The sequence below is a fragment of the Pseudopipra pipra genome, chromosome 14 (assembly GCF_036250125.1).
Source record: "Pseudopipra pipra isolate bDixPip1 chromosome 14, bDixPip1.hap1, whole genome shotgun sequence".
NCBI lineage: Eukaryota > Metazoa > Chordata > Aves > Passeriformes > Pipridae > Pseudopipra > Pseudopipra pipra.
Genome location: NC_087562.1, coordinates 652,534 through 676,711, shown reverse-complemented (window position 1 = coordinate 676,711; position 24,178 = coordinate 652,534). Strand labels below are relative to the sequence as shown.

Here is a 24,178-nt window from a genome sequence, read left to right as displayed (position 1 = left end):
AAACTGTAAAGTGAAGTGGATTTTTTTTCAGGAGAGTACTTTGATCCAAATTTACAGCTTGCTCAACTCTGGAAGACACAAAGGTGTTTCTAACTTTAAGGAAAAAAACCTTTTTCCTTTATCTAGTTTGTATCTTAAAAATTCTCTCTTTCATTTTACTCTTGCTTGATTTGTTTTGCTTTGGGTTTTTTATTTGTGGAGTAATGTGCTCTAGGGCACATTTTTATTGCAGCCCCTGAAATGTCAGTGTTTAAAATCTGTGCCAAAACATTGCTGTGACTCCCATCTCACGGCCCCAAAAGAGAACAGGGTGGCAGTTACCAACTACCATGACAGGCTGGATCTCTGGAAACCAGCATGCACTGAATTTTTGTAGGCATTTAGCAGCCCAGAGCAATACAGGATGATCAAAGGATCTAGAGAAAGGTGGAAGTGACAGTGACTTTTATTTCATTTTTATTGTTTGGAGACCCCACAGAACTGCTTGATTCCTGGCTGGAATTTGAATAAAAGCACTGATTTTAAAAGCAAGCAGTGCTCAGGGCTCTCATCCCCCAGCAACCATCACCACAAAGTACCAGTCAGCCTAAAGCTGATGGCTATTTAATACAAACTGGAATCCTTGTCTGCAAACACACAAAGCAAAAGCCTCCCCAAGCCAGGAGCTAATCCTTGGGCTGCATATCTGTAATTGTGGAGTGGCCTGAGAGCTGCTGTGGCTGGAGCCCAGCAGGCAAGGAGGCCTTCAGGGAACCCAGGTGATAAGAGGGAGAGGACTGGGCTGGGATTTGCCAGCTCAAATTAAACTGGTAAAACTGCAGGGCAGAGCAGCCTGACCCCAACATCAGTGATGCCAGGCCTGCTGTGATAAGGGCTGGTGGGACACTGTGCTCCAGGAGCAGCCTTATCAGGACAGGCACAGCTCTTCCTCACAGCACGAGTATCTACACTCAGTGGAGAATGGATAAGTCCTCCAGAAACCATCTTTATGCTGGAAGCTCCTGGGCTCAAGAGATACAAAATTCTCCAAATGCACACGCTGCACCAGCTCACTGCCTTTTGATAGGGAGGATAATAGAAAACCTGAGATTCCACACCAAATCTCACTAAACAGAGTTTCCATCTTTAAGATCTGGATCTACAGAACTATTTGTGACTTTTTCATCTGGATGACCATACTAAAAGCCAGGCAACATCCTTTCACTGACTCACCCTCTCCCCTTTAAATCCAGTACTTGAGGTCAACACCTGGCTGGCAGCAAGGACAAGTGCCACTAACCAGAAATCAGCTCCACTGGCACTGATTGGCTGAGAAAAGAGATAATCAGGCCACAGCTATCCTGTCATCATTTCTTCCTGAGAGCAATCCTCATTTTACTCTAGCTTTTCAAAATAATTCAGTCACAGGCAAAGGCCAAAGCAAATTACCAGCCCAAGAGTCATCAAAGTTAAAACTAAGTGAAGAGAGAAGGACGTAACAGAGAACATCAGAAAGCCCCAACTGGGATGTTATTATATCTCCATTTCCCATCATGAAAATCTGAGTCCAGAGGTGGCTTTTACACCTCCTAACTCACACAATCAGGCTGTTCTCACAGCCCAGGGAAAAATCAAACTGAGCTCATAAATCGTCCAAAGTATGGGAAATCTGATGGCTGAGTCTCTGGAAATTCACTCAGTGATACAAATAGCTTAAAGGAGCTACAAAATAAGGCACTGTTCTGAGCCTAAGTTTCCTAAATCTGTTTTCAATTACATGAGGCTGAGACTGCTCATATATTTTCTGGCTATATTATGAATATATTTTCTCGCTATATTACAAATATATTTCATTACTTACTCCTATTACTCTGTGAGTTCTGAAATGCTTTAAGCTCCACTTAGTGTGCAAGCACCCAAGAGTTATGAGTAAGTAAATAGGATCTTATTGTGGCCTGCGAATAAAAATGATAACTCTATTTTTTTATTCTTTCTTGTGTGTGTGTGGGCACAGATACACGAGCCAGTGGGAACAGGGACTGGCTTCTCCCCTGGACCCTCCATCCACCCCCCTGGAAGCCGTGGGAGCAGCTTCCTTCATTTAAACCAAGGTGGATACAGGCTGGAGTTTTCAGCTCTGGGCTGTTGGGAAAAATTCCCTCCAGGTGCACAGATGTGCTCTGTGCTGAGCCCTTCCCCTGGGCAGAGGAGGGCTGTGTCCCTGCAGCACCCAGCCCACCCCCAAAGTCACCCCCAGCTCCTCACCCCTCGCTCAGGCACCAGCAGCCAGCACAGAAACACCCACCCCTTTGGTTCCAGTCACACAGGGGCCTCTGGGGGCAGCTGCACTGAGCTGGAAGCAGGGCTGGGGATTCACCCCCACACCTGGGGACTCACCCCCACACCTGGGGACTCACCCCCACACCTGGGGACTCACCCCCACACCTGGGGATTCACCCCCACACCTGGGGATTCACCCCCACACGTGGCTGAAGCTGCAGAGCCACGGGAGCTGTGCAGGAGCTGTGCAGGAGCTGTGCAGGAGCTGTGCAGGAGCTGTGCAGGAGCTGTGCAGGAGCTGTGCAGGAGCTGTGCAGGAGCAGCACAGCCCACATTGGGGTGGCTCCATACCAGGACCCTGCCATTGCCACTGGAATGGAGCCCCTGCAAATGGCTTTGCTAATGAGATGTAACACACATCATTAGAAGGAAATTACTACAATTACAGTCATTTTCTAGTGAAAGAAATTTACAGAATATCCCCAAAATCACTTTTTTTTTTTTTTTTTGAAACTTAACTAATGCCCAGCACAGATGTTTTCACAAGGGTCAGCACAAACCAAGTGATCTGCATGGATAACCTGAGGCTGACTGATGATATGAAGGACATACTCTGTTCCTTCACTCTCCCCTACCAGGAGATCATTCCCAAGATGTTGCAGCCATCAGCAGACCCAGCTTATCTCCAGACACAGCAGCCACTGCCTCTCAGTTATTTTTCATCTTAGTTGACCTCAGACTCTCTTTTATATTGGGTACTATTAAATGGATGACTGACTTGGAATAACCATAGCTTTTTAGCACCCCTGATTTACTTACCCAGTCTAACTGTGTGCTGTGATTACACAAGCCCAAGCCACCACAGCAAAGCAGCAGAACCCTGAGCAGAGCTTGCAGCTTCCTCACCCAAACAGCCTGATTGTCCCTCCCCAAGGGTTTGATTCTCCACGTAGCCAAACATCTGCCTTGCTCTCTCCATGGTTACCCAGTCCCACACCTCCCTGCCATCCTGAACATCTCCTTCCTTCTCCATCAAATGCCTTCAGCATCTCCCCTCCCCACACTTCCCACCTTCCTTTCCTTTTTGAACTCTTAGATGTAACATATAAGATGCTGTAGACACATCTGTACAAAAGTAGGATTTCTGTTTTAGAGGAGATTCTATGCAGAGAAAAGGATGAAATATCATCAACCTTTGATGCCTTCCACTTGATCCCCAAAATTTCTGGTTGTTTCCCAGGCAGCCTTGTGCTGACCTGTTCTTCAGTCACCCCCCTGGAATGGCCTCAAGTTGCAGCAGGGGAGGTTTATATTGGATATTAGGAGAAATTTCTTCACTGAAAGGGATGGTCTAACATTGAAACAGCCCAGGAAAGTGGTGGAATCACCCTCCCTGGAGGTATTGAGAAGATGTGTAGATGTGGCATTGGGGACATGGTTTAGTGGTGGGTTGGCAGTGCAGTTCATCTCACAGGGTAGCAGTTGATTTTACAGGGCTTTTCCAACCTTAGTGATTCTATGATTTCAAAAACATCAGCAAGCTCCCCACTACCAAATCCCCAGTCAAAGCCCACGAGCTACTCACAGCCTCTCTAAATGTTTGATCTAAAGCAGAAATAAAACACAAAGACAGCACAGCTTGTCATTAATAGGAGATCACTCCATGCTCCAACCATCCCAAAGCTGTAAAACCTGACTTCAAAACTTCCTCCTTCCATTTAAGGTGAAATTCTCACAAGGAGAACCTGCCTCCTTCAGTGCCCTAAAAACAACTATTCTGCATGGGAACTACTACAGACCACGAAAAATACAATAAAATAAACAGGAGGAGAAAAACTGATATTTGGATACTTATAATAAAATATTAAATAGTATAGCTGCTGTTTTCCTATGCAAAAAAAAAAATAGTTAATCTCTATGTATCAGCAAACTGCAGTGCTACACATAATTCCCTGCAAGGTTAAGTGTTTCTTTGTGTGCACAATAGAGGTGGCCTGGGAATCACAGAGAGATATTTAAATCTGCTCCTGAGCTCTGCCACATCAAAGCAAAGCAGTGGGTTTATTTGGGAGAGTGTTTTCAATTCCCCCCACACACATCAAACACCACACATGGTCTCAAGCTGTTGCAAGGCTCTTACTCCTGCCATGCCATGGTGCTTCTCCAGATGCATCCCAGTGGATATGCTGAGAGGCAGAAACCTTGGCGTGATGGGCAGAGATGTAAAGCCATGGAAAAAACCTCTGTGTGAGTGTGCTCTCTTACAGGTCTCCTACAAGAACATTATGGGATCTGAGGCAGCTCAGGCTTTCCTGAGCTCCAAGTGACATTCACCACATCTGAAAATAAAAGCCTGAGAGAAGCTGCCATGGGTAACATGTTCCAGATCCCCTCTGTCCAGGCTGGCTGAGGATGGGTCACACCCACACCAGTGCCTGTCCTTCAGCAGCAAGGATGGAAAGCTGGGTTCCTCTGTAGGGACAAGACAAAATATCACTTCTGAAGCTTTTTAGGTCACTCACTCCCAGTTCCTGGAAGTGTTCAGGGTGAGGCTGGATGGGGCTTCAAGCAGACTGGTCTAGTGGAAGGTGTCCCTGCCCACGGCAGGATGACTGGAACTAGATGAGCTTTAAGGTCTCTTCCAACCAAAGCAATCTATGATTCACTTCATCTCCCTCTCCAGGTGGGCAGCCAGAACTTTTGTTTTGCTGGAAAGCAGCCCCTGGAGCTCCAGTTCCTGCCAGCCCCTGGACAGCCCAGGAGAGCACAGCTGATACTCTCAGGTAGCTGCTGGAGCACAGCAAGGGCACAGCTGCTCTGGGGCTGGAGCACAGGGTGGATGTTCTGTGGAACCCATCAAGTTTGGGAACAGCTCAGAGCACTGAGACCAGCAGCACACCCAGACCATGGAGCTCACCCAGCTCTCAGTCTCCCTGGAATCAGCAGTGGGCCCATGTCCAGGGCAAACAGGGAAGAGAGAAGGAAGAAAACTTTGGCAAGTTCTTCATCTTCAGTCACGGGGGGAAACTCCACAGTAACCTCACACACTCCTAAAACACTCTGGAGTCTGCACAGGGCCCTGGCACTCCCAAAAGAGCAGCAAACCAGGCAGCCCTCTGATGAGGTCTCATAACACCAAATTTGGGTGTTACTTCACTGGAAGAGCAAGAAGGGAAGGCATGGGAATCACCTCAACCTCCCCTGCCAAATAATGTCTCCACTTCTGTCTGAGGACAACTCAGAACACAGATTAAGAAAGACAACCTGTGGAGTTCTGCACCGTGTCCCAGCTGGGAACATGTCAGCCAAAAGATTCATGAACTATCAGCTCCAGGCAGACTGCCAGCACTGAAGTTTTCAAACTTGCTCATTAAATTTGGGCATAAACATAAAAAAAAAGTGAACCCGGGATGATCTACTGGAAGTTTCAATCAAACTGAAGCAGAAGCCAACACTCTCAACTCCAGTACATCCCTGCTCTGCAACAGCCTATTAAATCCAGATTCCTTGAAAAGCTCAGAAATAGGCACCAAACATCCCCAATCCCCCTCTGCTCCTCATTAACCAGCCTTCTCTCCTGCTTCTTTTCAAGAGCAGATGAATATTTCAGAGTGCAGGGCAGGGTGTGCAGCATTTTCAGCTCATTACATCCAGCACTCAGCTTCCAGGAGAGGAAGGGGCAGGTGTTTGAGCAAGAGAAGGAACATTTATGAAAATACATGGTGTTGCCTCCCTAAAGCCTGGTCCTGGTGTGGCCAGGGCACATCAGGGACAGGATCTCCCTGGGCTGGGGCTGCTCTTGGCAGGGCTGGCAGCACCACAGTGGGTCTGGATGGAGCCCTGTGCTCTGCCAGCTCCTCCACGGGCAGCCCAGCAGGGATCAGAGCTGCCAAGTGGGATCACAGCTGCCATCCACAGCTCCAGCCTCTCCCAGGGACAGCCTGGACTGCAGCTCTGGGCAGCATTTCAGCTGCTGCCCTTCCCAGGGAAGCACATTGCTCAGCTAAATAAACTGCCTGGATAGAACTACAACACCTGGTTTGGTCTCCTGATCTCTGCCAGCAGAAGCTGCATTTCAGCCTCGCTGAAGGATTTAGTACAAGAGCCAGAAGCAGCCCCAGGGTGCAGTGGCTGTGCTGGGTCCCTGTGGGATGGTGGCATGTGGGGACACAGCCACAGGCAAGTCTGAAAACTCACCTGGGTTCTGTCACTGCAACAGTTACCCTCTGAATTTTCCCCCTCCTTGTGAAATGAGCATTATTCTGTGCTTAGTGAACTGCAGTGGATGGAAGCACTGCTAAAGGTGCCCTTTCACTCAGAGCAGCCCCAGGCAGGCAGCAGCGGGGCTGTTCAGATGCTGTAGCCACTGGAGCTGTTGACTGTTGACAAATTAGCAGCAAATTAGTGCAGATTAGAGAGCTACAAACTCATTGCTTTCTGCAGTCCCATGAAACAATATCCAGATTGCACTGGCAGCATCAACAGCTTTCCATTCAGCTAACAAGCTGTGCAGAGATGAAGAGAGCAAATTAAACCAACCCAAAAAGCAGATTCCTCATTTGCATTCTCGGAAGTTTTCCTACTGCTTTATCATTTGCAGCATACAGGACATCCAGCTCCTTGTGCCAGGACTCAAGAGGTGCTTGAATAGCAAATGCAGAACCTGAATAATTAATTACTTGCTTCCTCCTGTTAACCCCTGAACCGTGAAATGCAGGTGTAAGCCAACAACAGTGACCTCCTGCAACACAAATGTTTCATTTCTTGAAACTTAATGGTCTCAAAATTTCTGCTGAAAAAAGTTTCAGGCTCTAAACTGAACTGCTGCTCATGTTTGATGTTCTCTCTCTGAGAAACTTTTGCCAACAGCTGAATCTGCTCCTGAAACTTCTTTTTTGGGGTAATCTTTGCTTTAGGACCCAGTATAAACGTGAGCCTGTGGTCCCTCCCCACAGGATGCTCCTGGAGGTCTCCAGTGCTGTCTGTCCTGGCTCCCCAGGGCTGCCCAGGGAGCACAGACAAACCAAACCTCACTCAATCCCTCACAGTTGCTCTTGTTTTTTAAGCTCCCACTTAATAAGCTTCTGCATTTCCCATTTATTTTCTCAGTGAAAATGTGAGCCCTGTGCTCAGTGTCCCCAGCTATCTGTCCAGGGCAGGATGGCTCTCAGCTCTGTCAGAGATATTTAACATCTCTAAGGCAAACAATGCAGATCTTCTTCATACTCTTTCATCTGTTTGCTCCGGCAAAGTGGCTGAGCAGCACAGAACAGAACAGTCTTGCAGAGAAGGCACATCTGCTCTGAAAAGATTGCAAAGAAAAAACAAAACCTAAATACGTTTTCCTGCTCCGGTGAATTAAACAAGCACAGCTCTAATCACTGACTTCTGCTTTTAACAAAGCTGCAGCATTAATAACTTTTCTCTTTATTTTTTTTAGCTCGCCTGTTTCAAAAGTAGGTTATAAAAACCCCAGAACTCTTATCAAGCTTTTTGGTTAAGGGAGGGCAAAGATAAGATACTCTGCTGTCTTTGCTGCGATGCCTCACATTGTAGAGAATAGAGAACAAAGTACGAATGGCAAAATATAAATTTAAACAAATGATGAATAAAATAAGAACAAGAGTCACCCCAGCATGGAGCTGCACAGTGAGAACCCCCCTGGCCCACCCCCCCGGGAGCTGGTTTGACAAGTAGGTCACTGCAGAAGGCAGAGCTGCTCCCTCTGCTCCTCCCCACATCTAACTGCAGAAGCAGCAAAGCCCCGTTAGAGTCGGCACAAAAGGCAGAGGGGGAGCTGTGTGCCAGCTCAGGGCTCCTGCTGGGAAGCACCCCCTGACCCCCCCGCCCATCTCAGCATCTCCCGGTCAGTTCCTTCCGTCCTCGGCATCACAGCCACTGACCCGGGGGCTCTGGGCTTCAGCCCAGCCTGCTTTGCTTTGGCTAAATCTAAGATTTAAGAGGAAAAAAAGTATTTGAAGGACAAAGCCATTGGAAAAATGCCTGTAAGTTTGTTGTGGTCTTTTTCCAGTCAAAAATGGGGTCACCTGGCTTCTCTTCTCAAAGAAAGTTTTCAAAGGAACCTTTGAAAATCCCTGACCTGAACTATCTCAAGTTTTGTTTCAGTTTAATCCTTATATCTTCCCCTGAACACCGACAACGGCCTCTCAATTTTTAGCTTACTTTTCTACAGCAAACCTGACCAAGCTGACAGACTTCCTAAGTATGAAAAGAAAACAAACCCCCTCTGCTGCAGTCTGAGAACCACAAATGCACAAACAGTGGGGTGACCAGTGCATGGGGCTGTTTCCTAGCACAGCCCTGGGGAAGGGTCTCCCTGCCCCCTCAGCAGTCCTGCTGCAGCTCATCAGAATGCTTCTGTGAACACAGAAGGCTTCTTTGGGAGCCTGTGTTCCAGAGAAGCCTTTGTGAATTTTTAATGCCCTGTGCTACTTAACGTTTGCTGAATCCACGATTCTTCCACCCCATCTCAGCAGCACCTGCTGCAGTTGTGGGACCTGCAGCAGCACCCAGCCCTGCCCAGCACAACCAGGAGCTGGGGATGAGCCAGAGCCCCAGGAGAGGCACAGGGGGCACTGCAGGGAGGTGCTTCCAGACCCTTCTGTGGAACCCTGCGATGCAAAGCCTCCCTGAGCCACCCCCAGGTTCAAGCTGGACTCCAGGGGTGCCCCCACAGGAACACCCAGCGATGTGTGGGTGTGTTCAAACCCTCCAGGGCAGCCCTTTGTGCAGCCCCTGACAGGAACTGCTGCTCTCATCCCTTCTCTTCTCTTTAGGGTCTCACAAAGCCCAGAGGTGATGGCTGGAGAGCAGAGGGGGAGGCTGGCATGAGAAACCAGCTGGGTAACCAATGCATTGTGCTGAAGGAGGAGAAAAGGGGAATGTGGGCCATGAAAATCAAGATACACAACCTGTTTGACACAAATGACCCATCTGCTTTTGGCAGAACCAAATTTACTGAGGGCCCCCAGCACTAAGGGTGATGCTTAACAGTTTACAACACAAATCACACTCATTTGAGCTTTCTTCTGCTCCACTAGGCTCTGACAGCAAAATCATTGGAATTCTTTTATAGTTAAAAAAAAAAAAAAGAAACACCACCAAAAAAAACTTCCACCAAAACCCAACAGCATCTGGATTTCACAGAGGTGCCATCCCAGGAAATGCTACAAAGATACTCATAAGAAAACCAAATTGCTAACACTTTTTTCCCAAAGCTGGGGAGCCCTGAGATGGGGAGCACAGCCCTGCTATGTTCTGCTCAGGACTTACAAACAGGAGTAAAGATAACTCAGGAACCAAGAAAGAAAAATCAAGAGCCACTATGCTCGTGGAGAACTCACTGCAGGTTGCCTGGCTTGCCCATGGAAACGCCTGAGGGAAGCCTGTACTCCTTTGAAACACTGAACATTACAAGCTTTAGCTAATGGAATAGAAAATGTTAGGTTTAGCCCTCAATGATATCTCCTGTGATGTTCCATCAAACCCTCCTCGTGTGGAGGAGGTGATTCATTAGCAGAGAGTGGATCCAGTTGAAGGAAGGAGCATCCTGGTGCAGGAGCAGGCTCATCTGAGAGCTTCATCAAAGGAGTAGTTTGCAGAGATGTTTTCTGTCTCCCAGTGCTAAAAGCTCACAAGTTACTGCCAAACTTGTCATGCAAAAGCTTTTCAGAGAGCACACAAACATTGCTGCAGCCTCTCAGCTCTCTGCAGGAAACCCACTGAACACACCTGCCTTCCCAAACTATCAGCACAGGCTGCATTTCTAGACCAGCCCAATGCACAGAGGCATGGTGACTTTAGCAGGATTTCTGAGCCACTCCTCTCCTTATGGACCTGTTTGCCTCTTTGTACACATGTGAGCCTGAAATATTTGTGTCTTATTTACACATAAAAAGAGACAGAAGAATAATCTAGGATATAGGAAACAAAACAGTCCCAGCAAACACAGTGGGGCTGGTGAGGGTCATGGTGCTGGTCAGGCCATGCCAGGGTGCCAAGCACTCAGAGCAAACCTCTGAACAAGGGCTCAGATGACATCTGGTGTGGGAGACAATATGACATTTGCTATTTCCTGCTATTTCCATCCTAATTCAAGAGGTGCTGATTCCAAAGCCCATCTGTCTCTCTCATGGAGGGCACTGCCATGTTCTGCAGAGAGAAGGGAGCTCACAGATGATCAGCTCAGTGGTTTCCTACCTGCCCAAATCCCACAGGACCTCTGTGCTAAGGAACAAGTTGGTTCCTGCTGCAAGATCAGCCTCTGTGAATCTGCACCGATGCTGCAACAGCAGTGCTGTGATTTAATCCTCATTCTTGTTTTATGAAAGGATCAAAATGCTCAGCATGTTGACGATTCAAAGGTTTAGCAGTCCCAGTCCCGACATCCAAGTACCAGAGGAGAGAAATACATACTGCAGGCTTGTAACTTGAATACCAAAATGGGAGAGGACAGGAGGTGAAAGGAAAAAACCCTACTCGTGCTGTACTGCAGTGGCCCAGTCCTGTTCTGTGCTGATTTATGAATATATGAAAACCGCTTTCTTTTACCTTGCCTTGGTTATTCAGCTGCTTCTGTATGAACACATTTGCTCAGGTCAGTGTGGGGCTCTCAGGAAAAGCCCATGGGAAGGCAGTGAGTGGCTCCAGTGACCCAGAGTCCAAGGCTCATGATGTGGACAAAGCCATGGATCTGTTTGCCCAGCTGATCTTTCCTCGGGCTGCACCCAGCCCTCAGCTGGGTTCTGCTCTGGGAGCCACAGGAGAGGGCTCTCCCTGCCAGGGTGGAGCAGGGACATGCTGAGGTGCCCCCTGTGACACATCACCCAGGGACCCAGCTGCCAGCCAGGAGCTGTGTCCCTGCTGCCCTGCCCTGCAGAAAGGTCCCCCTGCCAACACACACCTTCTGCTTCCACCCTCTACCCAAATCTGCCCTCAGCATCCCACGGGTCTGTCTTTGCCCACTTCCTCCTTCTCCCTAGAGGGAGAAGAAATGGGAAAAATATCAGGTATCCTTCCTCAGTTGGGTATTGTAAATCTGTCTTAGGAAACATCTGCAGAAAGAGCCTTCCCAGGCAGTGCCGCAGCCCCAGAGCCTGCTGTGAAGGACACGGCCAGGGCGAGCACAGTGTGACTGCATTTGCTGAACAGCAGTCACCCTCTCCCTGGCTGCTGACCTTTAAAATGTCAGGCTCCTCATTTAGAAAGCAACAATTGGGTCTGAAAAGTTTTAAGTGCCTGTATTTTGCTCCAGCCACTTTTGCAGAAGATGCTTTGCAAGAACGTCTCCCACTGCTTGATTTTCCTTTCCCCTTCATCTCCTCAGGATTTCAGCATTTAGCACCTCGTTTGCCCTCGCTGCTGTTGTTATAGGAGGATTTAATATTCCTTAATACACACAGTTCCATTTTTATAACTTCTTTTCAGTTAATTCTGCCTCCAGGTAAATGATAGAAAACCATTTTTTTTCTTTCATTTCCAGCTTAGGAATTTCTTTTCCAAGATCTAAACTCTGCTGTTTTCCTACAACTAGATCACAGGATACAGAGGAGAGGAAACTAGTTTGGTTCCTTTCTTTGAAAAGATATAAATATTTTATCTTGTTTTTACAGTCTTATGCAAGTACTTCCATTTATAGCACACATTTTTCCCCACTGTTTGACACATAGCAAGCGTTTTAATTGATACCACTATCACTCCAGCTACAAAAGACAACAAGACAGTTCTGCACGTGGCTGTGTTTGCACATGGTTAAAGCCTGAGCTCACAAAGCCCAGGGGCAGCCTCACATCCCCATCCCCTGCTCCTGGTCTCCAGTTTGAAACGGGGCCAGGCGAGCTGTGCCTTCCTGTCACACGGGCAGAAACACTTCAAATTCATTCCCGGTCCCTTCCTGCCCCTGCATCCTCCCTCTCCTCTCATCCCAGCCCTGGGGATGGCACAGGGGTTGATGGGTGCTGCACGTTTGCTCTCTGCAGCTGGTGCTGGTGCCCAGGCAGGTGGTGCTGGGGCAGCTCTGCTGCTGCCTGCCAGGGGGGCAGATTGCTGCCCCAATTATTATTGTTATTATTATACTGTGAGGAGCCTATTAATGTGAATACACTCATTTTGGTAAATCTTGAACTATTTGCCAATATGAATTCAACCTTTTTTAGAAGACAGGGAGGGAGGTGTAATGAGACAAAGAAAGCAACTGTTGGTACCACAAAGGCAAGGAAGGAAAAACAGCCCTGCCTAACAAAGTGTAGCGTGTATGAAAGGCAGCAAACCAGCCAGCTGGAAAAGGAACATCTCCATGATGAGCAGAAAATCCTTTGCAAAGGAAAATAAGCCTCAGTGCACTTATTTTTATTGGCAGACCAGGCACAAACCTGTGCTTTGGTGGTGGTACAGCAGAGCAGTAAGGAACTGAATCCCCCTGTGCCTGAAGAACACACAGGCTCTGCAGGCTCCTGGAGTCAAGTATCTGAAGGAAAAGAACCCCTGTGTTCCCATGCCAAGCATCAGAAGCACCCAAAAGCACCCTCTCTGATCATCACTGATAACAACTGGTCCCTTTTACAGACTGAGATTAGAAAGCCATGAGCAACAACAGGGCTGGAGGCACTGGCAGCTGTGCTGTGCCAGGCTGGGGGCCTCAGTACCAGCAGCCAATTAAGGCAGAGACTTGGCAGCAGGAATTATCTTGGATCCAAACCCCAAGTCCAGGCCAGGTCGGTTTTGAAGCCGAGCCCAGCCCGTCCCAGCCCGTCCATGCTCTGCTGAGCAGCACTGGGAGCACGGCCAGAGCATCTTCTTGGGCACACAGGGACCTACCTGGGGCACTTGGCCAACACACAGACAGCCTCCACCCCTGCCCTGAGGCTGCAGCAGGGTCACACAAGAGAGAATTCCACTAATTTTAAATTATTTCCACCTGTAAAACTTTCTGGAAGCATTGCAGGCTTTTTCCAGAGCAAACACACCACCTTCCCACAGTGCAGACAACCAGCCATGAAACCAAAGACACTTGGGCTCCTGCTTCTCGTGTCTATGAACATCCATTTTCACTCTCTGCTAACACATCCTCCCAGGAGAACAATCAGTTGTTCCTGTCCCCCAGATTATCCTTGTTGGGAGTTACAGGTTCAGATGTTTCACTGTTCCTACTTCAGACATGTCTTTCCCCACTGCAAGTCAGTAACATACTCATTCCCCTCTCTCCAGTATATGTTTTCTGGTATTTTAAAAGAGTGAGAAACAGAAAGAAAAATATATACATGATCTATAGGTGTTCCTGGCCAATTGCATGAGCACAGGCTGCCAGAACATATTTTCTCACAATTGCCTGGCCAAAATTGCTAGCAAATTATAAGGATAACTTCCAGCAGTGTATTTGTTCTGGATTTAATTTTTGCCTTATTCAATTTTAACAGCTATAATAAAATATCTTCAATAAATACAGCTGATCTGCAGAAGATACCTAATTAAAAACAATGCTGGAGCCCAGTGCTGGCTCCTGCTCCCACGGCAACGAGAGCAGAGGACAGTGTGCAAGAAAAAGGAAAAAGGAGTGATTTTGCTCCACTCAGGATCTGCTTCACTTTCCCTGAGGGAACTTCCCACAGATTAAACTGAAAAACAAACACAGGAAAGTTCTGCTACCAAGAGAGAGAAGTAGCAATAGAAGCTCTAAGTGAGATTTAGGTGCAGTAGCAAGAGAAATAACACAAGCTGAGGGTCACACCAGAAGCCTGTGGTGGTGGCAAAGGCAATGTTAGGAGTTCCCACAAGCTGGTCACCTCCACCTGGGTGTGTATGGCCACACTGCACCTTGTCACTCATTTGTAGTTCACTGGGAGCACACAAACTGCAGCACTGATCAGTTAAAAACAAGGTACAGCATCCAGGCTGGACCATCTCTCCCCCAAAGGCAGCATCGTGCCCAGGTGTCTCCAAGGGAAATACACTGAACACTGATGAGAACCTTTGCATCAAAGTCATCTCCCAGCCTTTGAATGCAGTTCAGGAAACACTTATGGCAGTGACAGCCTCCCACCACGGGAACAGCACAAACCCAAGCCTTCTTTCCACCTCAGTTACTGCACATGAGCCCAGACCCCGCCAGGACCATGTCAGGGCAGGAAGGGCAGAGTGCACCACAGCTCTGCAGCCTGGCAAGGTCTCACTGCCTGGCACACTGCCTGCATCCCCCTGCTGAGGGACAGGCATGGGCCATGGGATGGTAACAGAACAGGGAACAGCAGCTGGGATCCCTCACACTAGTATCTAGCAGAGAAACCAGGTATCACAAGGATTTAATCAAAATGCTCAGAGCAGAGCTGCTCTCAATTTTGATGCACAAGAGAGCAGCGAGCTCTTTGCCTGTCCTGGGTGAGAGTGCAGCACGTTGTCTGAGGAAGAACACAGCTCCACACTTTGTACAGTTCGACTCACAACACTCAAAGGGCAAATGCCCACCCCAGGAGCCTGTCCTTACACACAAATCATGTCCCCTGGTCACTGCCACACACCAGCTGAGTCCCCAAAGCCTGCAGTCAGCTATTCAATCTGTCAAGATACTACAGCAAGCCAAGTTGCAAAAGTCCTCTCCAAGCACTTCAAAATTTCATATCTGTCAGGGAAAAAAAAAAAAAGAGAATAATTTAGCAAGAGAAATATTGATTTGTTGTATCTACTTTGAAAAGTTTCCCAGATACAGCAAGATGAGATATTAATGAGATAGATCAAAAAGGGCCAGGGAGTTAAATCCTCAATGTCCATCACAGAGACTGACCCATCAATAAGGAAAATACACAACTATAATGTTTCAACTGATACAGCCTTCAGGATAGCTACAGCTGTGCCTCTCCAGGCCAATAATTCCAGAAAATGCTCCAGAAAAACCAGGGCAAGAACCATCACTGTTAATGCACTAACAATAAAACTCACATTTTTTGGGTAGGGTATACAAGTAGGTAATAGCTCCATAAATGTTTCATAGTGCCTTTTGCTGGTTGTCATCATGCCATGTAGACACATTTGCTGTGCAGCCCCCAATTAGATCCCTCAACTTTGGCTCCAGAAAGAAATGTCTTTAAAAATCCTCTTGACTAATTGAGCAGTTTTTCAAAGTCTCCTTGAAAAACCATGATCCCTTATTCCCACCCTCCAAAAATTGCAACATGGCCATTAAATCTTTTACAATAATATATTCCATTTACTCCATGTCCAGCCTGAAGCCTCTGATGAGATTTGCAAAAGAAAACCCACATCTCCCAAAGATGTTACCAAAGGGTAACTGAATATACAATAGAGAGAGCTTGGGAATGATACAGGAGTCCAAACAACTAAAAACAGATTCAAACCTTCTCCTTGTAAATAAAGGTCATTGTGCAGTCTTACGAGGTGTCTTCTGATTGCCACATGAAATCTAGACTATCTAAATGCAAATATTTTTTATTTATTAAAAAAAAAAAAAAGATAAATACATTTAGACTGGTTATCTGGTCATGGAAGAACCTACCAGATTTATCCATACTTAAAAAACCTGATTCATCACTGCATTTTTCCACTGACATGTGGGTGGCTGCTAATACTGCTTTTGTTATGCAAGAATTATAAATATTCTCACTGAGAACTAATGATTTAATTTGGAAGCAGCAGCAGGATATGAATAGTTCAAGGTTTCCCCAGTGTGTGAGGAGCAGCAGCCACACAAAGGTGATTACCCAGGTCTGGAAAGGAGGGGGTTTGAGGAGGGCTGGCCCATTCCAGCAGGGACTGCAGAGCTCCCAGAGCTCCCAGGAAAAGCACCATCCACAATAGGTGCAGAGTTGGGACTGTGGAAGGAGAGCTGTGTGTGAAACAGAGGCTCATTAGGTGTTCAAGGTCTTTTTATTCTGATATATATATGGAGGTATCACAGCCCTAACTTGGCATCTTTTTAAGATCCAATAAAAGCACCCAAAGCTACAATGCCCTAATTTTTTGTCCTTGATGCTTTGGATGGCCTGTTACTGAAGTCCCAGCTGCTCACACCCATTCGAGTCCTGGGCAAGTGTATTGTCCAAAAGGGCCTCAAGTTCAGGGGGAAGGTTGGAAGATAAGTATTTCAAGTCTTAAAACCACCTTATGGGCAATTACCATGCTAAAAAAGGGTCTTTGAACCGTTTGCTCACCAGTGCCAGTTTTCTCCATCCCTCTCTCCATGAATGTGTTCCCACACTGCCAGAACTGAAGAGGCATTTTCACCCATTTTGTCCTAATTTCTGCATTAATAACTAAGGCTCAGCAAGGGGCACTCTCAGAGCCAAAGGGGGGAAAAGAAAACGTTTACACAATGATCTGGGTTCAGTTGCTGTGAATTTGAGCTCTAAGCACATCCACAGACAAACACCTACCCCTTCCTGTTCCAGGCTCACCAGAGGTGATCAAAATAATTTCTCCAAGTGGGGTCTGGAAAGCGTGGGTGAGACTCTGAGAGTTATTACCACTAAACATCTTGCAAATTCCCCAGATCCTCAAATTCCTCAGAAGAATAGTCCCTGCCTACAAGACCTTGAGGATGAGGACAGACACACAGCACTTGGGAAGGGCTGGAAGTTGCTGGTGGCTTCACCCACGTGTTCTTTGGGAGACCCACCACACCAGGACTCATTTAGCCTTCTCTCTCTGCTGAAGGCCCAGGACTTTCCTTGCTCTCTCACCACCATCCCTTCATCAAGAAACCTCACCCATGGAAGAAACCTCCAGGCTCAGCCTCTTCCTTTGCATCCTGGTGATTAACAGGACTGATTTCTGCTCTGGTGACACAACATGCCCCCATTCTTTAACATTTCAAGCCAGGGCTGAGAGATGTGCCTGAAGCTTTTCATTTGGTTTTCTTTTTCTGCCTTTTTGCAGCTTTTGAAGCCTCTGAGCTCTGCACCCCGAGGGGACAGTGGTGGCCCAGGCAGAGCAGCACTGCTGGTCTGTGTGTGAGAAGCAGAGCTCACCCTGCTCACAGGGCACAGCCCCCCTGCCAGCTGACCCAGCTCCCCAGCCCCTTTGTGATGATGCTGATGTGCAAAGATATTCCTGTTCCCTGCTTTTCAGAGGCTCTCCAGGTGCCCCCAAGGTTTGTAGTGTGATTTGCTGTCAGGTTTGTAACACTGGGACGTGCAGACCTTGTCTTACAGAGAGGAGCAGCATAAATCTCCTTTAAGGAGCTCTTAAGTGACTAATAGATATCTGTGTGCAACTGTTCAAAGGACAAGCCCTCCTGGGACAGGGATGGGCACAGTGCCATTGCCCTCGGTGGCTCTTAACCAAGGAGCCCTTTCCAACCAATTCCTGCTGCATTCATACTTCCTTTTTTCCCCTTTATTAGCTCTGCCACGTCCTCTGCAGACCCTCAGCTGATCATCCAGATCAACTGAAAACTGAAACCTCCTCTCAGCATTTGTACTCCAGATCTCTGTGTTAAACTTATAAATTAACTTAGTTTAATCCATTTTCACAATTTATTGTATTTCATTTTTTATAACAGCAGAAGCTATTCAAGAAAGTATGTGCTCAGTGGCTTCATTCCCATTCACACCTTCTCTAGAGAGGGTAAATTCAAGGGAGAACCACAACAGTTCTTGGCACAGGAATCACAAGGACAGCAGCAATGGAAGGTACCGAGTTGAACCACAATAACTCATCACTGGTCACCATCAGGTGAAATACTGCACCACCAGCTCCTCCTGCCATCTTCTGCAGGCATTTCATAACCATATGCCAAGTTTTTGGCATATTTTCTTTTGCATCTCTCCTCTTCCATGGCAGAGGTCCACATGAAACCACCTAACCCCCAGTGACCCCCAGGGATGGGCCAGGCTGATGGCCCATGGGCAAGATCTAACAACCATGGCCAAACCAACTGAACCAAACCACAGATTAAATCCAGATACACTCCACATTTAGTTACACTCCAGGGTGGGAGTTGGGCAGTTGCAGTGGGTTGGAGATTTCCAGATAACACATGAATTGTTATCAGTTGGGCTGTTCTGTCAAAATAAAACCAGCTTAATCTTTCCAAGAGAATCCTGGCTATTTCATTGATTAGCAGCTTTCTAATGAGAGGATTAAGTCCAGGGTAGATAACTGAGGTGATTGACAGCTCTGCTGCACCAGCCTGAAACAAGATGCCTTTGTTTTCCCACCACATGCCAATTAAACCATTGAGTATTGTTTACTGGCACTGGGAGCATTACAAGACAGGAGGTGGATTTATTAGCAGAGAAAGGAAAAACACTCCTACACAGAAGAAAAAGCTTATTTTGAATGACTAACAGCCATGCCCCTGCAAAGCATGACTGGAGCTGAGTTATTCACTGTCAGGAGGTTGCAACCCAGAACTTCTCCCTTTTTCAGACCATTTGCCACATTGTCAGATATCTCCAACGTGCTCATCATTTCCAGGTGTCCTATGCAGATCATTTGCCCAGTTTAAGGTGTAGACAGTTGTAAATCCAACTCCTTCATATTATCACTGGGCAAAGGTTGGGAACTTAACTCACACTAGAGTCAGAATCTCACTTTTCTGGGGCAGGAGACCAAGATGTCTTTTAACAAGCAAGAGCTCCTTCATTAGCATCCTCTCAGCACATGTAGGCACTGAATCAAATCAACTAAATACAAGTACCTGAACATGGCAGGAGCAATAACGTGGTTTAGCATCTTGCATCAAGAACATTCAATTTTACATGAATTAACAATTTATGTGGAGGAGCTTTGGAAGGAAGGGGGAGGAGGGAGAAGCTCTTGAATTCAAACGATCAGGCTCCATAGTTACCATGTCTGAACCAGCCACGTTGCTTTAAAACAACATGTCCCATTTTTACCAGGCTGGGGGGGGAATCAAGATGCTGAAAAGATTTCCAAATTTATAACCTCTGGACTGTAGGAATCTGCACATTAAATGAGACTATTCCTTAAGCTTACAATCCCCCCCCTTTGTCTTTTAGGAGACCCTTTAATTAATCTTCTGATCTCTGCATGGCAAAAGTTAAGGGAAATATTCCAGTTAAACTGGATGGCAAGAGCTGAAGTTTTTTCAGGTTTTCCCCCTCCCCATTTCCTGCACAGGCCTGTAAGAGTGGCTTTAGCACAGCTGAGGAAAGCAAGAGTTGCCATCTGTGGGTGAAGCTGCCAGCACTCCCTGCCCTGGGAGCTGTGTCCCCAGGTTGTCACCATCACACAGCCCTGGATAAGGACCCAGCTCAGCTGGTTAATTAGAAAGGGCCAAGTCCCTGCCAGACAGGACCCTCTGCAGGTGTGGAGACCACAGAAGGATGTTAACAGAGTAAAATATTTTGGGAACCTGTGTACTTGCATTTTTAGCAGCCTGTGCAGGGCTCAGGGCCCTTCCTGGGGTTCTGACAAAAATGGAAAGCACAAGATTTTCATTCCTCCACAAAGGGCTGTGCACGGCCCCTGCTGTGAGCCTTGAAAGCCACAGGCTGGGGCTTCCACTGTGCCCTGCAGCTGCACCAGGCAAAGCCATGAACACTCTGAATTTCAGCAAATCAATACATTAAAGGCCGGGATGTCAAAGAGAAAACGGTGAAAAAGAGATCCCCAGGGATATTAAATACAAAGATATTACCTCTGGCTCTGGAAATCTCTGAGCCCTGGTTTGCAGGGAGGCTTTACCAAGGGAGATATCCTTGCCCGTCTCCTGCAGCAGCTGCTGTGAGCTGCAGGGGGCTGGGGGGGTTTGTGGGGTCTGTGACCCCAAAAAGGCTGCAGAGGAACACACTGAGCTAATTACAAAGAGTGCAAAGTCTGTTACCCAGAGCTCAGCAAGCACGAGTGGCTGGGGAAGCTGGCACCACGGCTGGCAGGGGCTGCCTCAAGAAAAAAGCAGCATCCAGATAAATGTAGGGAAAACCACTGCAGGACACACAAAGGGCAGAACACCTAGGGAAAAGACTGTGAAGGAGATGGGCAGGTTTTTCCCAGGGTGAGGGTCAGAGGTTAAAATAACAGGTTTGCTCTTGCTGACCAAAGCTCCCTGTCTGGCCTTTAGCTGTTGTTCATGTTAAAGTGCTGCAGGACTGTTTGGCCACCACCAGGAACAGAGGATAAGGCTGCAAAACCAGTATGGGGTGAGTGTCACCAGCAGTAAGGGAACTGGTCAGAAAAAGTCCTCAGCTTTCCAAAGGTACATCTTTCTTCTCAGAGACCCAGAGCAGAACAAGTGGGTCCAAAGGTTCATCCTTTCCCAAGTTATCACCCACATGACAAGACAGACTCATGGCTTGTCACTGGCACCTACCAAATACAGCAAGAGAGCTGGCCCTGTGGTGAAAGCTGCACTAAAATTTAACCCCCACAACCTCACGATGTGGTAAACACAAAAATGACAGCTCTGCCCTCTGGGCTGGGTTGGAAAGAGGTGTCTGGCAGGCAGCAGCTCCTTCCATCATGAAGGAGAAAAGCCTTAATATTCACACAACAGCCAAGACAAGATCTTGTACTTCGAGTTCTGATTCTTCAGCCTCATCACAGCTGTTATAATTTTAATTAAAACTAAGACAAAAGTGCAGCATTATTTGACAGAGCTCAAAAAGCAGTCCCTGGAAATAACTATGTCAAGATTGGGATGTTGAAGTGTGTCCTCTCAAGCTTTGTTCAGCACAGTAATATTTGGTACTGAAAGGAAAAATCACTGGCTTTGATTTCAGCTGCCCTACCCAGAGGCTGTCCTGGAGGAGGAGGCTAAACATGGACTCAGCAAGGAACAGTCTCCCAGGCTGAAGTTTGGAGAGGGATTTTCAACTTCAAACAGGACTGGGACTAACTGAGCACAGGTTTCAGCTCGGTATCTCCATGCAGCAAAGGCACTGCCAGCTGCAGTCCCCAGACCTCACCAGACTGCTCCTGGTGAAGGGCAGTAAGGGTCCATGCCAGGCTGGCAGCCCCAGCACTCAGCTCGAGGGCACCAGGCAGCAGAGAGCAAGCAGGCAGCTTCTCTGAGGCAGCAGCTCACATCTCCTCAGACCTCGGGGTCTCCAATCACACACCAATTCAGTGCTCAGGAGGCTGTGAAGTGTGTCCAGCTGGGTGACAAAAGCACAAACTCGTTTTTTCCTACGAGCAGCATTGCAGTGCTCTCCCCTCATTCCCTTGCATGGCACAACTGCTCAGCTTTCCCAAGCAACGAATTTCAATGTCTCATTACTGTGTCAGTCCATGACCAAAAGCCCACATTAGCAGGGCATTTACTGCCCATTTGCCAGCTGACAGCATCCCTCACTGCCTTCCCTGGGCAGGGAGCACACACTGGGAGCCCCTGCAGGCATCAGGTATCTCACTTTTCAATCTGGAAGGGAATAAACAGACTGTCCCCTGTGCTCCTCTGCACAACCCTCCCACAGGGCCCTCTGCAAACACACACCGTTTTGATGCATATTTAATTTTCTTCTTGTACTACAGGGAAAGAATAGATACTAGCTCTTGGGATTTGATCTAGTAGCTAAAATTAAACTGATTTTCAGGGTGGAGAAAGATCCTGGGATTGCACTCACTGGCTCTTCTTTCCTTAGGCATGTTATCTCACAGCAGAGCAGCTCTCTCCTTCCAAGTGAAGACTCGTGCATGTTATCCCCTGTGTGAGGACATGGATGGGCTCAGCACAGCTGTTCAGCTTTCCCCAGGTACAGACTGAGAACACACATCACTACATGTTGCTCCTTGATGGGTCCAGCCATTCAGAACCAGACTACTGATATTCACAATTAGGTCTGTTTTGCAAAGCTATTCCAAGATTACCCAGTGGTGGATCCTCACTTATCACTTACCTGTGATTTATTTTTACGTGGGGTTTTTTTTGTGAAATTGCCCCAAGTCTGGTGGGTTCTGCTGTGCTGACTTGCACACTAGTGTCACTTCTGCTCTAAGAACATCTTTTCCAAAGAAATACCAAAACCTTTTCTGGTGCTTTGACTGTATCACCATCAGATCCAGTAAACTGAAGGACATTTAAACAGTTGGATGTTACTGTCAGGAAAAATGGTAATACTGGCAATAGCCCAATGAAAAAACGTGAAATATGAATGTACAGACTTACCATTTTTGTCAGCTCTTCTGAAAATCTAGAAATGAAAGAGAAAGAGAGAAACATTTTTACTGTGCTGTCCATCAGGAGGGGGTGAAGCCCTGGGCACCAGGGCCATGTTCAGCCCCACACACGGGGCAGCCCCACGAGCTCCAGCCCCCAAAGAGCCAATTCCCTGAGCTCCCCCTGCCCCAGGCTCAGCTCTTCTCCCCCAGACCAACAGGATGGACAGGCACTGCCAGGGCAGAGTGTCAGCATGGCTGCCTTTGGAATAACTGGTGGAAATGCCTCCAGCACCTCCCTCACAAAGGGAAGCTGAAATGTGGATCCAACACCAGAAAAATACACATTTAAAAAAAATATTACAACAGCCTTGCAGCCAGCCCAGCCAGTTCCTGTAGCATCAATAATGTCTCTTAAAGCAAGTTTCACAGGTCTGCACTTCTGAAAAAAATTATTTACAACATTTTTTTTTTTGAAAGCAAGTCTCCTGCGTGGGAAGGAGATTATATTTAGACTTAAAACTACAGCGTGGAGGAGCAGCCCACAGAGAGGAATCAGATAGCCATTTCAGGAGAAAAGAATTGCAATAACGTGTAGTACTGTAGAACTTGCCTGGGAGAAAGACAGCTACAGAGAAAGACAGAAACAACTGCTATTTTTCTGACCATCTCATCTGAGCAATAGCCCCCTGACACAATGCAGGTAAGAACAAAAAGGATTGTGCAAAGCTTGAAAACTTACAAGTTCCTGTCAAAAATGGCTGCTAGCACAGGTTTGGCCATAAATTACCAAACAATTAGCATGCTCACAAACTGGGCAGAAGAGGTAAAATATTCTCATCATCCCTTCAGGCCTGACCCTATTGATTTGAGCAAGAGCAGAGATTTTGGTTTTGCACAGAAATTTCCCTGTGGAGGGAATAAAAGCACGAGCAAGACAGATCAGAGTCAGCTGTAAAATAGAATCTCTTATTTTCTGGGTCACGAAACCATTAAAAAAAAATCAGAAGAGAAACTGCTGCACAAAACAAGAAACCCAAGAGACAAATTGAATTGCAGAATATGCTATTTCACTGAATATGGCTTAATTAAGGAACATATTAATCATTCTTTTGTCCAAAGCTCTTCCCAGGCTGTGCAGCCCACAGCAAAGTCAAAGCTGGACTTTCTGCTGTGCTTCAGCAGAGGCAGAACCCCTCTGCTTGGGCCAAACCCAAGTGGTGGGAGTCACTGAGTCTCAGCTTCAAAAGAGGGTCAGAAAAACCCCACAAGGATTACAGCTTGTGACCACTTCAAAACTCCTTCATTTTTGGGGCTGACCATTTTTTTTAGAGCCATTAGAAGGTTTGGGGGGGGAATCCTACATGTCTCCTTACTCACAGACTCCACTGAGGTTTTGAAGGGCCAGCCAGTCATGGCTTGTCTCTGGGAAGATGGAATATATCCCAGCAGGACCCCAGGAAGCTGTGGCTCCCCTGTGTGCAGGATGCCCTGCCCACCACACACAATACTCCTCTTTTCATGGTTTGGACACTCCAACTCCTCACTCCCCACGAGCACCTCCAGATGAGGCACCTTTCTTTTTAGATGCTGATTATTTCTGGGCTATTTGTTTCATCAAAACATCCCCTTCTGTTACTCTTCCCACTGCTCTGAAAGGAAGCCATTGCAGCCAGTCTAACACAGAAGCAGAGATGACTATTTTAAGATCACCACCCCACTAAGCCCAGCTGAGAGAGGGAGAATGGGAAGGGAAAACCAACAGGTGAAATATAACTTAAATTGAGAGAAAGGCTCAACCTGCAGTGCTCTGCTCCACAGAGCTCTTAAC

At 47.2% G+C, this 24,178-nt stretch overlaps 1 protein-coding gene across 1 annotated transcript in view; it reads right to left on the bottom strand.

Annotated features, from left to right (window-relative positions):
- The window catches only part of NECAB2 (N-terminal EF-hand calcium binding protein 2), a 66,060-nt gene that overhangs the window by 34,452 nt on the left and 7,430 nt on the right, over positions 1 to 24,178 (bottom strand). The window contains exon 2 of the mRNA XM_064670617.1: positions 22,358 to 22,382. Coding sequence (XP_064526687.1) covers positions 22,358 to 22,382 — 25 coding nt within the window. The remainder of the gene's footprint in view (positions 1 to 22,357; positions 22,383 to 24,178) is intronic.